Source organism: Bos indicus x Bos taurus, chromosome 26, assembly GCF_003369695.1.
Source record: "Bos indicus x Bos taurus breed Angus x Brahman F1 hybrid chromosome 26, Bos_hybrid_MaternalHap_v2.0, whole genome shotgun sequence".
Lineage (NCBI taxonomy): Eukaryota > Metazoa > Chordata > Mammalia > Artiodactyla > Bovidae > Bos > Bos indicus x Bos taurus.
In genome coordinates, this window is record NC_040101.1 from 733,129 (window position 1) to 750,502 (window position 17,374).

General features: G+C 63.4%; 1 protein-coding gene across 1 annotated transcript; it reads left to right on the forward strand.

Moving 5' to 3' along the window:
- Positions 1–14,450: 14,450 nt before the first annotated feature.
- NKX6-2 (NK6 homeobox 2) lies at positions 14,451–15,851 on the forward strand. The gene is made up of 3 exons (XM_027529439.1): positions 14,451–14,907; positions 14,995–15,167; positions 15,398–15,851. The coding sequence occupies exons 1-3, from the start codon at positions 14,502–14,504 to the stop codon at positions 15,653–15,655; spliced, it is 837 nt and encodes a 278-aa protein (XP_027385240.1). The 5' UTR covers positions 14,451–14,501; the 3' UTR covers positions 15,656–15,851.
- The last annotated feature ends 1,523 nt before the right edge of the window (positions 15,852–17,374 follow it).

The following is a 17,374-nucleotide window of genomic DNA, read 5'->3' on the forward strand; positions in this document are numbered from 1 at the left end:
ATTAGCTGCTGTAACACAAGTGGCATTCTGTAATATATTCAAGCACGAAAAACTGCGTAGGTGAAATTTATGTAACCCTAAAAACTATAAGGAGAGAAAAGATCACTTGGAATTTATTGGTAATAATAGGAGACAGTGTAATTCCAACAGTGCACAGCCCTTTGAGAAAGGGCGGCCAGGCCTGCAAGCTGTGAGTGTTCCAGAAAGGACGCAGAGGGGTGACGGGGCGCCCCGGCGCCGGGGCGGGGGCAGCGTCCCCTGGAGATCCCCGCCCTGCCCCCACCCAGCCTCCCCCTTCCTGAGCAGCAGTTGGCTTGGGGCCAGCCTGGGCTCCAGAGTCCAGACCAGCTCCCCGACCTTGAGCTGGTCGTCCTGGAACCCCGGCCTCCCCGGACAGCGCGGCGCCCAGGACGCGGCGGGGTCGGGGGGGCTCCCAGCAGCCGGGGTTGGGACCGATCGGTTTCTGTTAGTCAATCACCTGCTTCAAAGTTCAACTTGCTTTCTGAATTTACATCTTGGAAATAGTGGTTTCCATATTTTCAAAATACAGAGTTTCTTTTAGCGGTATGCTTTATTGTAGGAAATTTAGGGGGAAATTAAAGGGAGAAAAGCACTGATTTTCTGTTTCCTACAGTGAGCTCCTGGTGTTTTCACACTTGTAAAGGCCTTGTCATTTTGAGATGTTAGTCAGAATCTTGCTCAAAACCTTCCTACCCTCAGACAGGCTGCCTGCAAACACGACAGTTCCAGTGCCCCAGGATGAGGGCCACTGGGTTGGGGGGATCTCTGAATGGGTGAGGAGCCCAGGGTCCTCCTCATGGCTGGGGGTCTGGGGGCTGTGGGCTGTGGAGCCGGGCCAGCCCGGGCAGGGGGCTCCCATTCTTATGATCTGCCCCAGGGGTGGTCCCAGCTCCCCCCTCCCACCCCCCACCCCCCGGGCAGCACCCTTTTGCTCATGGAATCCCACAGAACAGCATCACCAGGCACAGACCAAGGTCCGTCTCCCAGGACGTGGCCCCTGCTTTCACCTCGAGGGAGATCCGGGCCTCCGTCTGTCCTGGCCCAGAGCTCGCCCGTCTGCGTGAGGGCACCTGCCTCGGTCCTCTCCAGAGGGCAGGCCTACGGTTCCAGCCGGGTCCGCTGTCCCCCAGGGCCTCCAGCACCTGGGCCCACCTTCATCTCCCAGCAGTTAATTCCCTCTCACAGCTCAAACAGCCCTTCTGGGTTGATTGGGATTAAGAAATTAGGTGGGTTAATAAAGCTAAAATGTTCACAGACTCTTGTATATAAATTTCTATTAAGTTCCCTCATTCAACACTGGTCTCTAATAGTTTAATTTCTGTATTAAATAATTAAAACTCTATTTTCAATTGCTGTGAACAATTGTTTTCCTTAATGATCTTCCTGGAGGAGCCAGTAATTTTATATCTTGTAAAAATGATTAACTGGCATCATTATCCCATATGTCTGAAATATAACCCAGCAACTTCAAGAAAGGCCATTTGTATTCAATTAATGCTCCCTTGCATTAAGACATACAATATTACTTCACGTCCTCTCATTTTATTATGACGATGATGGAGATAGAAACAACCAGTCTCATTATCCCATTTCCAACAGAGAAATCAATTTTCAGCACGTCTCTGCCCTTACAAAGAAGAAGGCGGCGTGGTTCCTGGGGAGCGGCCGCTGCAAACTCCCTCCAGGTGGCAGCCCAACGGAGGGGTCTTCCCCTGGACCAGGGGCTTCTCCGCGGGCAGCCCTTCTGGCGCTCTGGGAGGGGCCCGTGACCTTAGCCTCCCAGGGGTTGTCCCGGAGGGGAGGGGGCTGCCTGCCCCTCCCCTCCACCCAGCATCAGTCTGGCCCCCCGGGGTCCCCACGCCCAGAAGGGGGTCTCCTGAGAGACAGCTCTGCTCCCGGGACCTGTGTTGGCCTTGGATGGACCGTGCCCTGACGTGGAATTGGAGGGGCTGGGGGACTCCCTGCAGTGAGCAGCCTCTTTGTCAGGGTGATTCAAGGGACGTGCCCTGCCTCGCCACTCAATCAAGGGTGCTGGCGGCCAGGATAATCTAATTGTTTGACGTTTTTATCACAATTCATTGAGACAGAGGCAGATGACTAGATTAACACCCCATGCTGTTGGCTAATGGCCGGGATGGAGCTGATGGGGAGCTCTTAAATTCTCTTATTACAGATTTTAATTCTGTGACGCACGGCGAGAGGTGGCAGCAGGACAATAGGGTGGAGCTTCCTCGGCCCAGAGCCCTGGGATCGGGGTGCCCCCACACCCTCCCTGTTCTTCTGGGCACCTGCTCTGAGCCAGGCTCTGGGGTAGGGGTTCTGGGGGCAAACAGTCTGGGGGGGGGGACCAGGGGCCTCCCTGCCTGAGCCCTAGGACCCCCGCGCCCGGGAACCATGCTCTGACAGGTTGCTCAGCTCTCGGGCTCAGAACCGCCCCTGGAAGAAGCTGCGGCTGGAGCCCCCAGACTCAGGGATGCCGGGGGCCAGCGTCTCGGGGGCAGTTTGGGTGGAATTTCCTTGACCAGTGAGTTGACCATCTTTTCATGTATCTAGTGGCAGCTTGGGTCTCCTGTTCTCTGCCTCAGAGGCCAGGAATAGAGCCGGCAGGCAGGGACCCCCCAGGGACTCTGCTGGAACACCTGGTGAGGGGACATGGGGGGCCCAGGCGTCTGTCCTCCACAGGGCCAAGTGGCTGTTCTACAGAGGGCTTTTGGTTTACTGTTCCATTTAAGTGAAAGTGAAAGTCACTCAGTCGTGTCCAGCTCTCTGCGGCCCCATGGACCACACACAGTCCAAGGAATTCTACAGGCCAGAATACTAGAGTGGGTTGCCATGGGCTCCTCCAGGGGATCTTCCCGACCCAGGGATCGAACCCAGGTCTCCCACGTTGCAGGTGGATTCTTCACCAGCTGAGCCATGTAAGTCATGCATACTATCTGGTGGAGGACACTGGAGGCGGGCAGGGGGGCTGCCGTCCAGAGGATCTTGGGGGGCCACCTCCAGGGATCTGTGGGGCCAGCAAGAGCCCCTCCCCAGGGAGGCGCAGGCCTCTCGGGGGGCAGCTGTACTGGACGAGCCTGGCTCTGGGCGGGGGCTGGGACAGTGGGCACAGTCCCCAGGCAGGCAGTGGAGGCGGGGCATGGAGGGGGACAAGCCTGGGGAGGGGGGCGTGTCTGACCTCCACCGCTGCGGCCAAGGACCATGTCAGGATGGCGTCTGTAGTGATGGAAGCTGTCACACCTGACCCCTGACCCCGGGAGTGATGGGGCAGTGACAGGTGATGGGGACAAGTTTCAGGAGCCGGGACAAGTGAGGAGAGCTAGGTGTGGCCACAGATGCGGCCGTCTGCTGAGGGCTGGCATCCTGGAGCAGGCTGCCCTCCGAAGGCTCCCACCCTGGCTGCCTATCGGCCCTCCAGCCGCTCAAAACAGGCTAGTTTGGATTTTCCCGAAAACAGTGCAGACATCATCCTTAGGGCCGAAATCTCAGCATTTAAGTAAAAGGGGGAAGAAGATTTGTATGCAGCCTGAACCACCTTCTGCTGGCCTGGCCGTGGCCTCCAAGTCCCAGGGCTCTTGGGCCTCAGCATCTGAGTTCCCCGACCACCCAGGTGTCCCGGCCGCAGGGTCAGTATTACAAAGCTACGAATCACCCCCTGACATGCTGGCTCCGGAGCCAGTTTGGATATGCAGTGAGACGTTAAGATAAAAACAAACGATATTAAAAAAACACACACACCCACAAACGATCTTGCCCAGACTCAGGGCTCCGATCAGCTGGAGGACAGCAGCCTGGTCCTGACCAGAGCTGCCCCAGGCAGGGCATGGAGGGGCCAGATCCCGGGGGCTGTCCTCCTCCGACGCACCCCCCGTCATGCCCCCTTGCAGCCTTCTTGCCCTGCAGCCCACGATCAGGGTGCTTCCATGCCTGCCCCTCGTGGCCTTCAGCCTGCCTCTCTAGCTGACTCTGCAGTCCGCTGGAGGAGCTTGTAGCCGCTCACATGGCACCCCCCACCGCGGGCCGGAGATCCGCCGCCGGCCCACAGGTCCTCCCCAGCCTCTCCAGGCACGAGCAGTAACCGAGGAGGCTGTCCTGCTGCAGGGACCAGCCCCAAGTCCTGGCATGCTCCGCGGACCCCAGGCAGGCCTCGCGGTGAACGTCCCGCATGGGGGTAGCAGGGTGGAGACTCAGGAGGGCCCCAGCTGAGAGCGGAGAGGCTCCTGAATGAGCCCGGGGCTGCGGCCCAGCAGGTCTGGGGCCCTCGGGTCCAGTCAAGGGGGCTTGCTCAGAGGAACCGCACGTCATGAGCACCCCATGGCCACAACCACCTCGCCTGCTGACCGCACCGCGCAGCCGCCCCTGGGACTCCAGCTTCCTCTGCCCCTGTCGCTAGTTTTGCTGACAGACCCGCAGTCAACAGGGCGGGAAAAGACGGTTCTCGAGCTCAGACAGACGCAGGCCGGCCTCATCCGTCCTGACCAACAGCCAGTCAGCTCCCAGGATGTGGACCTTTGATGTTTGAGTTAATAAAAGGAATCATGTACACAGGAAACACGGGGAAGAAGTGGACACTGGACACTGCGAGAAGGAAGGAAGGCACCATATGCCCTCTCCCTCCTCCGCGGGCCCCGCCCCTCCTCCAAGTCCCTCCAACTTCTCCACTCCCTCCTCCAAGTCCCTCCCCTTCCTCCATAGGCTCCGCCCCTCCCCAAAGTCCCTCCTACTTCTCCACAGGCCCCACCCCTCCCCCAAGTCCCTCCCACTTCTCAGGCTCCACTCCCTCCTCCAAGTCCCTCCCCTTCCTCCATAGGCTCCGCCCCTCCTCCAAGTCCCTCCCACTTCTCAGGCTCCACTCCCTCATCCAAGTCCCTCCCCCTCCTCCACAGGCTCCGCCCCCCTTCCAGGTCCCTCCCACTTCTCAGGCTCCACCCCCTCCTCCAAATCCCTCCCTCTCCTCCACAGGTTCTGCCCCTCCACCAAGTCCTTCTGCTTCTCTGCAGGCTCCGCCCCTCCACCAAGTCCCTCCCCCTCCCCCACAGGCTCCGCCCCTCTCCCAGGTCCCTCCCACTTCTCAGGCTCCACCCCATCCTCCAAGTCCCTCCCTCTCCTCCACAGGTTCTGCCCCTCCACCAAGTCCCTTCTGCTTCTCTGCAGGCTACGCCCCTTCTCCAAGTCCCTCCCCCTCCTCTGCAGGCTCCTCCCCTCGTCCACAAGCTCTTCCCCTCCCCCAAACCTCTTCCTCCTCCCCAGGCCACACCCCTTACCCGGGCTCCCCCTCCTCTCACAGGCTGTTCCCCCTCCCGCGCAGGCTCCTCCCCAGGGCAGGGTTTGGTGCCGTGGCTGCTTATGAGATTTTTCTCTGGATAAGTGTCCATATATTTAACGATGAAATGACAATCTATTTAATGAAATGATGGCACATTTTCCCCAAGTGCTATTATATTAGAAATGCTGTCAGAGCAGGCGGCCCCCATCGTGCTCGTTTTCGCGGATGTCTCACACTTCACACACAGCCCCGGCCCGGGTTGCTGTTCTCCCAGGAGACAAGCAGTCTGTTTACTTCGGTGAAACTATTGATACCTGCTTTGTGAATAATGTGCGGTCGCTCCCGTAACTTGGTCGTGTCTCTGTTTTCAGAGCAGAGAAATCAATATATTTACTAGATCCCAGCACCGATCATTTAGCCCTCCAGTCCCCGCGTCTGACTCGGGCCATCATGGACGAGGAGGTGAGTCAAGGTTCACGGCCACAATTTGGTTTCTTTTTGCTTCTTTGTGCCTTTCTGTCACTTTTTAACTCTTAAGGACTTTGGTGCCGGGTTTGTCCTCAGAACAGCTTGTAGCTTCCACTGTTACCAACTGTGGCTCTGAGTTGGACCTCAGAGGCCTTACAGTCTGGTCACACACGTCTGTAGGTCACCTGCAGACTGCCTGGTTGGCAGGGATGCCCCCACCTTCCTCACCTGGACCTCGCAGGTCTCCATGTTGTGTCCTAGCCAGAGGAAGACTAAACAAGCAGAAAAGCAGACCGGATGACAAAGGGGAAGAACGGGGGGGAACCACAGGTGAGAAGCGAGGCAGGACACGGCACACCAGGGCACGGAAGACCAGCAGCACTGCTGGAACCACGCCCGTCGGCAGGATGATCTCGAGAACCTCCAGATCTGCTCAGGGGCCCAGAGGGACTCATCCCAGCACGGTCACCAGGTTTGCACACGTACCCCGCCTTCCTCCCAGTACAATTGCTAAAGGTGGAAAATTGGGAAAACCCAAGGCGCTGGCATATAGACTGTGGGACACCCACAAAACTGCTTGCGATCCTGGGTCCTGCCCAGCGGTGCCATGCGGGTGCCGGGACACAGGTGGGGTGGGCAGAGGGGCCTGGACTGGAGAGCGTGTGAGTTAGTTCTGGGTGGGGGTCTTACACAGAGAGACCGCCCACTTGTGGCGTCTTTCATACACTCGGTGCTTAGGGGTCATGTCCCCGGGGACCGGGGTAGTGCTGGCCCCGCAGGTGCTCAGGCTGCGGTCGTGCGGGAGAGCGAAGGGTTTAGCGGAAAGGAGGCTGGTCACACCGCGGGGTGCGCACTGAGCCGTGGCAGACGGCTCCTGTCTTCACTGGGTTCAGTGTTTCACAGCTGGTGTCTGTCACCCTCATGACCAGAAGAAAAGCTCTGTTTGAGACAAAATTGCTTTCCACCCAGGTTTTTGTCAACTGTCATTTCTCCAAAGATGCCAGGAACGCCGCCCTGGCCTGAGGCCATCAAAGACACCTTGACAGCAGAACCAGGATCCAAATTCTGCCGTCAGTCCGCCTCCACCGCAGCCGGAGCCCGCGGGGCCCAGGGAGCACCCAGCCTGCGCCCCGCGAGCCTCGCACCCTCCTTTGTGCACGGGAGCCCGTGTGCCCGGGACACCTGCTAAGTGTCTGGGACCCCCCCGCATGTGCAGGATTCCCTCTGTGTGCCTCGGACCCCTCCCCCATGAGCCCAGGACACCCGCTGTGTGCCCGGGACCCCCACGGGCAAGGCAGGAGGAACTCTGGCCGGGAAGGTGGATTAACTTCCTGAGGTGAATTAAATTAGGCACAACCTCTTGGGACCCTTTGTAGGAAGAGGCAACCAGGCTGTGGAACGCAAGCTCACAGATCCCGCAGACCAAACTTCGTAATGATGTCACAGGCCGCCAGCCCCTGGGGGTGCCCGCACCCCTACCCCATGGCATAGGGGTTTGGTGGCCTGGCAGCTGCACAGCTTTGAAGCCCTTAGAGGGCTTGGGGTAGACAAGCCTCTGGGCCCAGCTCACTGCCTCCCTAGCCCTGTGAGACCCGTTTCCCAGACGGGGGTTGGCCAGGCAGTGGGCAGCCTGGGCTGGGGATCAGAAGCCCCCCAGGCATTGCAGGAGGCATGGGGTGCTCTTTGCCTCACATGGCAGACACGTTCCTCAAAGTCGGGGAACTGCTGTCCCCATTGAGGAGCCTAGAGGAGAGGTGCCAGCCTGCGGCAGACACCAGCCCTGACCTGTGCGCCTGTGGAGAGGCTTTCCTTCCACCCAGGACCCCTGCCTGCCGCCCCCTCACCCCAGAACGGGGCGAGGACCTCAACGTGCTTCCCTGAAACCCTTCCTGGTCCAGCCAGCTGCCCAGTGACCCTTTAAAAGTGTGAATAGTTTCCCATCAGCGGCAGATCTTCCCCTGGAGATGACCCCCGCCTTCTGGGATGGTCCTTGGGGCGGCCCCGCCCCAGCTTCCACCCCCTCATGGGTCTCCGGGAAGCAGGCCCTCCCCCAAGTAGCCGTTGGGCGCCTTGGTGACTGTGCAGGGGTCACCCTGTCAATAACGCCGACGTACATGTGTCGGGCTCAGTCGTTAACTGGCCTCCTGTCTGCCGCCTCTACCCCAAGACGCATTTTAATAAAGACCTGGGGATACATGGACGCTCCGGGCCTGAGCGCCAGACCCCGCCCGCGGCGGGAGCAGAAGATAGCATCAGTGCAGCCCCCTGCCTCGGCCAAGACATCGGCGGGGCCCAGGCGTGGGGGTGACGCTGGTCACAGCACAGCTGGACCCTCACCTGCCAGCAAGCCCCCACGGCATCCAGAGCAGCCTGGAGAGCAGCCAGAAGCCCTTCCGGAAGCGTCCACTTGGCCAGCGCTGTCCGAGCCATCCTGGGAGCACAGCGAACAGGCTGGAGCCGATGCCCTAACACAAATCTTGCGCTAGGCGCCCAATTAGCGCGTTTGGCACGCGGTCAGACCCCCGGGAGAGCAGCCCCGGAGAGAGATCATTACGCGACTGCGCGTCTGGTGCGGGGGTCCGGGGCGGGGGGCCTGGGATGAGCTTGGGGCTGATTTATGGCCGCCCTGTCTTTGTCCTTCCCTGAAGGAGACACGAGTCTTGGGACCCCGAGGAGCGCTTCTGAGGCGCCATGCGGCTGCACCTCCTCCTCTGGGCTCCTTTGCCTGGCTCCAGTTTTCACAGGCACGGGGTGGGGAGTGATTTCCAGCTCATGTCAGAACATTCTGGGTGCGTGCCTCAGCTGGACCCCTCCAGGGAGGGAGTGGGAGCCGCACTCCTGGGGGCTGGAGCCCCTCCCCAGCCCCCCCCCCCAACCCCGGCCCAGCCTGGATGTGGCTGCGAGGGACTGGGGGCCACAGGTCTCCAACAAGAGCCGAGCACCACCCAGAAGCAGAAAGCAGAGCAAAATGGCAACCCCAGAAAGGTGCCGGAGCTGGGGGCCCGCGGGCCTGGAGTGGACGGGGGAGGTTGAGGGGCAGGTTCGTCCATGCCTGTGGCGTGGACCAGACCCGCATGGGCGGTTCCCTCCTGAGCCCCCGATACTCGGCCGGTGAGGCGTTCATCCAGCCATTCCTTCACTCGAGCTCTTAGCAGCCTGGGCCCCTGGTGGATCAGAGCCTGTCCTGGACCAAGAACCTTGCAGGACCTTGGAAATGAGGAGGTGACCCAGCCTCGGTGCCCGTTGGACGTTCACGTGGAAAGTGTGAGGGGGTGGGTAGCGGGCCTGGGGGCGGGGCCCCGGGGAGGGAGGAAGGAAGCCCAGGTGGGCGGGGTCGCGGGGGTGTGGCCAGCGCCGCCCACGTACAGGGACGGAGAGGCTGAGGCCGGGCCTGCCCATCAGATGGGGCGCCCTGCTGAGCCCAGGTGCACCAGTCAAGGAGACTGCAAGGTGCCACCCTCTTAAGAAGCTGCCTGAGAAGAGCCTGAAAACAACTGGGCCTACGTCAGTGGAGGGTGGACGTCTGTTCGTACGTGGGCACCTCCCAGCAGGCACGAGAGGCTTGAGGCCATGTGCCCCCGGGAGGGAGTGACCCAGAGTCGTGAGGTCAGGTGACCGTGCGGCCCTGCACAGCCGCAGGTCCTGGGAGGCCACGTGGTCACAGCCGCCCTGTTTCTGTTGGACGGGTGAGCAGTCTCAACCTGGCGACTGGGCGCTTCTTTCAGAAGGAAGGTGAGGCCCGCACACAGCATGGTGAGAGAGGCGGGGGTCTGCAGACAAGAAGGAATAGTGTGGTTCTGTGCACTGATCTGGGGATGTTCCTACGTGTATCAAGACGCATAACTTTGAAAGAAGTACAGGAGCTGGAGAAGGGGAACTGGGGCGCGGGGAGGGGCTCTGCAGGGGGGAGACGCCCACCTGTCCCTGGATGGGGGCGGGGCTTCAGCCCAGAGAAGCCGGAGCCTCGCAGCGCAAGGGGGAGGGGTGGGAGCTCCTCGCAGGTCCGGGAGCCCTGGCCGTTGTCCAGGCCGCCTCCTGCCGGGAAGGGGCGGGTAGCCCGGGCCCCTCGGCCTTTGCTCCCTGGTCTCTGCCGCTTCCTTTACAGACCTGCTGGGCCCCTCCCACCTGCCAAGGGTCTTGCCAGCATCTTCCCAGGGAAGGTGCTTGGCTCAAAGCCCCGTTCAGGGACCCCCCTCCACACGCCCATGGTGTCTGACACCTGAGTATAGGGATCTCCCTGGGGGAGCCCAGGCTTTGGGAAAACCCTCTGAAGCCTGGAACTGGGTTCATGTTCGTTTCTTGGCCCTGTAGCACTTAGCCACCTGGGTGCCCCAGCCATGAGGGGCCCTTGCAGCCAGGTGCCCACTTGACGGCAGGTGCATCAGTGCGGAGGGGCTCAGAGCGGACCGAGCAGAGTGAGCCTCAGGACGAGGAGAGCCAGCGGACGGTAGTCCGGGGAGTGGTGGAGGGCAGGGCGGCAGCAAAGGGACCGGTGTGGGGTCAGAGGGGAGGGGGCCGCTGGGGCCTGGGTCTGAGGCTTACTGGTCATCTCATGGGGATTAGACCCAAGCGGAGTATGGGGGGCAGGACTGGGCTACAAGCAGCGGGGAGAGGGTGGGTCGGGCCGGCGCCCCGCTGGGCCTCCTCTCCGTGGCCCCCGCACCCCGCCCCCCCGCCCAGGCCCAGGCGCACCCTCAGCCCGCAGTGACCCTTTAGGCAGTCACCCTGCGGGTGGCGCTGGGGGTCAGCGGAGCGGAGCGGGCAGGGGTTCCGCCAGCTGCCTTTCCGGGGTCGGCCAGGCGAGGGCACCAGCGGGACAGGCCCGGATGTTTGCGGGGAGGATTGGGGTTTGCGCTCACCCAGCTCCCTTCAGCGTATGCAGAACCAGGGAGCCCCTCCAGCAGCACAGGCGCCCATCAGGCGGCCTCTCCGGCTCCAGGGCCCCGGGGGCCACGCCACCCGACATCCCTGCGCCCCCAGCTGGCAGGCACTGAGTTCTCTTGACCCACCAACCCCTGGTGAGCAGCCCCCTGACTCCGCCCCCAGGTGCAGTCTCCTTCTCTTGCTCTCGGAGGTCGAGGACTGGTCCCACGTGAGAGGACAAAGCCAGGGTCCTTTGCCCTTTGCAGGGAGCCATCGAAGAGGCGTGCTTGGGGCAAGGGGCAGCTCCACGACTTACCAGCCCCTCAAAATGAAAAATCTTCATCCGTTTGCCAACTTCAGAGCTATCTGCGTGGTTGGAGACGGGAGCCAAGCTCCTTTCAGAGACAAACCTCTTTCTTTCCTCCCCTCCGTCCCCCGGCCCCACGCCTGCCAGGCTCCGACCCAGTCCTGGCTAGGACACCGGCTGGTCCTGGCTGGCCCTCCTGAGGGACCACTTTCCCTGACCTCCCTCTTCCCAGCCATCGTTGGTCCCGCCGTTCCTCTGCTGCGCGGACTTGCGGGGTTTTGTTTATTGTTGAAGAAGAGGGCGGCAGAGGATGAGATGGTTAGATGGCATCACCCACTCAATGGACATGAATCTGAACAGCTGCGGGAGACCGTGGGGGATAGGGGAGCCGAGCCTGCTGCAGCCCATGGGGCCGCAAAGAGCCCGACGACTTGGCGACTGAACAACACCCAGTCGTGCCCGCCGGGGTGCAGGGTGGCGTTCGCTGTTCACGTGGCTCTCCCCGAGCGCGCCTGACAGGGAGCATGACCCGATAAATAAACGTGACTAAGTCAAGATCTCTGCCAAACCGCGAGCTCCGCATTTGCCCGCGACGTCAACGTGAGAGCGCGGCGAGGCGCACCGCCGCCTTCCTTAGCGGGGCTTCTCCTTCGGCACCAGGCGGGGGCATTGGCGGACCCGTCCGTTCCGGCGGAATCGGCTCGGGCGGCGCGACCCGAGGCGCTCCTTCCCCGCAGGATCCTCTCTCCCCTGGCCGACCCGGGGCGGGGAGGCGTTTCCTTCGGTCCTACCCGGGAGGGCGGCTCCCGGGAGCGCCGGAGGAGAAGGTGGGGCGGGGGCCAGGCGCCAAGCGGAGGCACGCAGCCCCGGAGTGCCCGGAGATGGCGGGCCGACAGGTGGAACAGGTTGAGCCTACACACCCGGAACTGGGGCGCTGGGGTCGGGGATGGTGGTGGGGGTTGTCCCGTGCCACCGCGTCCGGAAGGGTAGGCGGGCGGGCGTCTGGGGCTTGGGAACCCCCCCGCGCGGGGCGGGACAGGGCGCGTGGACAGGGCACCGAGACACCCTCCGCCAGACAGCATGGAGAAGCATGGAGAAGCAGCTGCCCTCACCCCACTCTCGGCGCCCTCAACCCACTCTGGCCCCTCCAAATGGCACTCCGGCCCCCCCATCCCGCACCCACGGCACCCAGCTCCCTGGAGAGCCAAGCACAGCCCCATTCGCGACCCCAAGCGTTCCGGCCGCAGCCCAGGGAGGGCCCCGGGGCGCAAGCTCCCCCGGGATGCAGGGGAGCGGGTCGGCACCGTTTCCTCGGAGGGAAGGAGGACGCAGAGGCCTGAGCCTGGGGGCTCGAGGAGCAGAGCGCGGCGCCCAGAGCGGCAGTGCTCCTCCTGCCACCGAACCAAGGTCTCAGGGAGGATAATGCGCCCTGTCGACCGTCCGGGCGCGCCACGCCTGGCCCGCCAAGAGGACTTCAGCCGCAGCAATCCAGAATCTGCTCCCCCCGGCAGTGTCGGGAGAAGGGGCCCGGCCCGCCCCTGACGCGGCCCCGCCCCAGTCCCTCTGGTCCCTCCCCCAAGTCCTGACCTCCCTCCCTGATCAGAGGCTTGGGAGGCCCGGCTGCCGCCTTCCAGGAGCCCAGAGGGGCCCAAACCCGGCAGAAAAGGATCCGCGGCTGCGCTCTCTCACATACGCTGTGCCCGAGGTAAGGGGCGCAAGCCAGGCCCGGGGCGGATCTCAGGGCTCAGCCGCCATAGTGAGCGCGGAGAAGCTCGGTTTCCGGGGTCTGGCTCGGCTGGTGCGGATCGCCTGCGGGGCAGCCGCACCCGGATCCCGCGAGTGCGGCCCGGCCAAGCAAGCGGGAAGAGAGAAACTCCCTTGCGCACGAGCTGCACCGCACACGAAGCCGGCCGGTATCACGCATGGTGGCGCGCCGCCCGGGACAGCACGGGGCGCGGGAGCCACCTAACGCCCGCCCAGGCCCGGCGGCCAGTGGCTTTCTTAGAGGCGATCTGGCGTAGGGACTCGCAGCACCACACTCGTAGAACTGCCCAAAACGAAAATGGAACCCTGGAGATCCCGGTACCAGGGGACGCTGGGTTCCTGCCCAGAGCCGAGAGGGCCGCTGTCGTTTGTGCCACCGAAATCCTGGCGGCCCGGGTGAAACGGGAAAGTCGTTGTTAACCAGCCGCACCAGGCCCTAGAAAGGCCGGCTGGCAGACACCGCAACCCGCCCCCCCTCCGACGAATCGGCGGCCGTCGGTTGGTACGCGTTCCCGTCACGTTCCCAACGGGCAGCGAATAATAGTAATAATCATCACTTAATAATATGTGACACCACCCAAGAGAACCAAGGAGGCAAGGTCCACGATTGTACTCGGCGCCTCTTCGGCGCCTGCTCTCCGCAGTTTACGGCGATCTTATTTGAACCCCCGCACAACCACCTACGAGGTGGGAGGAGTTCTCACCCCAGGACTACACCACGCGCCCGGCGCGCCAGTCAAAAGGCCGCGCTTCTGCCCGCGGCCCCGCACGCCCCGTGACCCGGACTCAGTCTGCCAGGGTCCCCGACCCCAGGCTCTGGCCGCGCTTCGCGAGGGAGCGACTGCGCGTAAGGTCCCGCGCGGCGTCCAGATCCGAGCTCCGGGTTCAGGTTGCCTCCCGGGAATGAGGTGCCACCGCGTGACCGGGAAATGACCCAGCCCGGCCGAGTACAGCCCCGCGGGGCCGGGAGTGAACGGGAACCCGGTCCCATACCCACCACACGCGACCCGGCGGCCCCGGGACAGGCCTCGCCGAGGCGCCAGCCACTGGGTGGGGAAACAGAGCGGATTCTCGCGGGCCAAGTCTAACCTTCGGCCCGTGGACGCTGACATTCCGCTTCTCGTGCCCTCTGCATCCCGGAGCAGGAGGTTCTCGGAAATGTTCTCGGTACTCCCTCAAACCTGGGGCCGCGACCCCGAGAGTGCCTGCTGGCTCCCCGCGCCCTCCCGCCGGCGCCTCTGCACCGAACAGGGCGCAACGCGTGTGCCGAGTGGATCCTCAAATCTGCATTCTCTCGGTGATAAAATATGCTCTCGTATTTTTTCCTGATTTCCCATTAAAACCTTTGCCTAACTAAACTCCCATCCAACGGGATTTATTTCGTCCCCCAGGAGATAAATCAGGGGGCAAATTTACGGCCCGGGAGGGACCCGCCGCGCTAATGGGCGCTTCATGGAGTGCGCGGCGGGGGCGCGCGGATGGCGGGCGCTGGCCAATGGCCGGGCCGCGGGCGCCCACAGCCAATCAGCGCGCGCGCCGCGCCGGGGCCCCGCGGTTATCAGCGCGTCCGGCCCGCGCGGCGCCGCTCCGACCGGCCCCGGGGCTGCCGCTGCCGCCGCCGCCGCCGCCTCCCGGAACGCCCCCGCCGCCGCCCGCCCTGCGCCGGAGCCGCCACCCGCCCTCGCGCCCGCCCTCCGCGCCGTCGGCGCCCTCGCCCGGCGCCCGCCCGGGCCGCGCGCAAACTTCCCGGGCCGGCGGGCGGCGGCGGCGGCGGGGCCCGGATGGGCGTCCGGGCCGGCGGCGGCGGCGCCCATGGACGCTAACCGCCCGGGCGCGTTCGTGCTGAGCAGCGCCCCGCTGGCCGCGCTGCACAACATGGCCGAGATGAAGACGTCGCTGTTCCCATATGCGTTGCAGGGCCCGGCCGGCTTCAAGGCGCCCGCGCTGGGCGGCCTGGGCGCGCAGCTGCCCCTTGGCACCCCGCACGGCATCAGCGACATCCTGGGGCGGCCGGTGGGCGCAGCGGGTGGCGGCCTCCTGGGCGGCCTGCCCCGGCTCAACGGGCTGGCCTCGTCGGCTGGCGTCTACTTCGGGCCCGCGGCCGCCGTTGCGCGCGGCTATCCCAAGCCCCTGGCGGAGCTTCCCGGGCGCCCGCCCATCTTCTGGCCCGGAGTGGTGCAGGGCTCGCCCTGGAGGGACCCCCGCCTGGCCGGCCCGGGTAAGTGGCCAGTGCGCGGGTTCGGCGTGGGGCTGCGGGCGGGCGCGGGCGGGACCGCCTGCCGCACTCACCGAGCCCCCTCTGCAGCCCAGGCCGGCGGGGTCCTGGACAAGGACGGCAAGAAGAAGCACTCGCGGCCGACCTTCTCGGGCCAGCAGATCTTCGCGCTGGAGAAGACTTTCGAGCAGACGAAGTACCTGGCGGGGCCCGAGCGCGCGCGCCTCGCCTACTCCCTGGGCATGACCGAGAGCCAGGTCAAGGTGAGGCGGCGCCGCGCGGCGCTCGCTTGGCCGCAGCCCGCTCGATCCCCCGCGTCCTGCGAAAGGCGCGCGAGCGGCCACGCCGCGGCCGGGGCCGGGGCGGAGGGGCAGTCTGGGGCGGCCCTCGGCGTCCGCGCAGGCGGCAGCGTCTCGCCCGGGCCGCAGAGGGTCCTTGCTGCCGCCGGCGGGTGCTCCGGGGGGCCCCGCGTGATGGGCGCCCTCCACCCCAGGTGTGGTTCCAGAACCGCCGGACCAAGTGGCGCAAGCGGCACGCGGCGGAGATGGCGTCGGCCAAGAAGAAGCAGGACTCGGACGCCGAGAAACTGAAGGTGGGCGGCTCGGACGCGGAGGACGACGACGACGAGTACAACCGGCCCCTGGACCCCAACTCGGACGACGAGAAGATCACGCGGCTGCTCAAGAAGCACAGAGCCCCGAACTTGGCGCTGGTCAGCCCGTGCGGCGGCGGCGCGGGGGACGCCTCCTGAGGGCGCGGGGCCGGGCCGGACAACCAGGGTACGGACGCGGGCCGGCGCCCTCGCCAGCCGCCCGCGCCGCAGTGTGTATATATATTTTTACAGAGTAAGTTATACGGCGGCCCGGCTCGGGCTCGGCGTCGGGGCCGCCGCCGCCCCGCGTCCCGGTGGGATCACTTTGTATAATCAATAAATTATTTAACACGTCCCCGTCGGAGCCACGGCTCCCTAGGCCCTTCGCCTGTTTCTTCCCATTCGGAAAGCCGCGGGCGAGGCGGCTGCGCGGCCTCCGCTCCTGCCGGGGACGCCGTGCCGGGCCGCTGTCCAGTGTCCAAGCCCGCGGGGCCCGCGGGGCCCGCGCCTTCGGCTGGAAGGGCGCCGGGGGCTGGAAGGGCCGGGCTCGGCAGCGGGCCCAACGGAGGCCGGGCGCCCCGCGTCCCGGGCGCCCGGGCGGCAGCAGCTCGCAGGAGCGAGGGCGCCGAGAGGACCGGCGCGGGGAAGGCGTCCCGGCCCCGCGGGCCGTCCGCTGAGGGAAGGGGCGGCCCGGGCCGGGAGCCGCGAGGAGCCGGACTCGGGGACTCGGCGGGCTGCAGCGGAGCCGACGGCGCGGGGCGGAGCAGGGAGCAGGTAGGGCCTCCTGTTTTCCGGCCACCCCGGGGCTAGGACCCTCCTTTCGCGGCTGCGGCGGATGAGGTTTGGGCAGGTTTAAACACATTCCCGGTGCCCGCCCCACCTGCGCGGTAGCTGTGGGTGGGTGGGGGGTCGGTGAAGGGCGCCGCTGGGCCCCGGCTCCTGCCTACCTGCTCTATTCTGATTATGTAGATTCAACCCGCCCAGCCTTAGTAGCTGCAGACTTCGGAAGTCTCGCTAACCTTAACATTGGGTGAAATAAATCAGGTTTTTAAACTCATCAGCACCATAGCTGATCCGCTGCTATTAGATTTTTTTTATGGGTAGAAAGTGCGACTTAATTCAAAGGACTACAAAGAGAAGCCCACAGTAATTTTGCCAGCAGCTCGAAGTTCTCTGGGGGCCCTGGGGTTTGCAGCAGAAGCATGTCTGGCGGCCCCTTGAGGTCCATCCTTCCGGGCAGCTCGGCCTGCACCCCAGGGTGCCTCACCAGCCAGACCCCGCCCCCACCCCAGGCCCCACCGCGGAGAGACAGGGAAGCCCTCCTCTCTGGCATGTTCTTTACCCCCACCTCAGAGGCGAGGATTCTGGTGAACAGCTGGATCTCTCTGGTTCACAGGAGAAGCCCCAGACTGGATGCTCCCCGTGGTTGCAGCTTCATGGGCATGACTGTGGTGTTAATTTTAAAAGTTAAATATAAAGGGTTATTTTATTGTAAGATTTATCTTGGAAATCATTATTGGAAATGTTAAAAGAGTAAAAGGCTGAGTCTTTTTTTTTCCACACAACTGCACCAATTTTAAAAACAGATGCTTTCCACTGACTGGTTTTCTTTTTAAGAGAGAACTTAAAAAATTTATGTGCGTAAAAACTATTCTCTCAGCTCTAAGTTAGGAGCAAAGGAATTTCCAGTTTTAAAGTTTTGAGGAAAGCAATGCATTTATGTAATTTCATTTAAAAAATGCTGAGGGGTAAATCCCAGTAGGTACCTGTGCAGTAAACAGTCCAAAAGACCTTCTTTCTGCTTCCCACTGCGGCTCAGCTCTATAACAGAATCTGACAAGACTCGGGGCCCGGGTCTCGGACAAGGTGATCTGGACT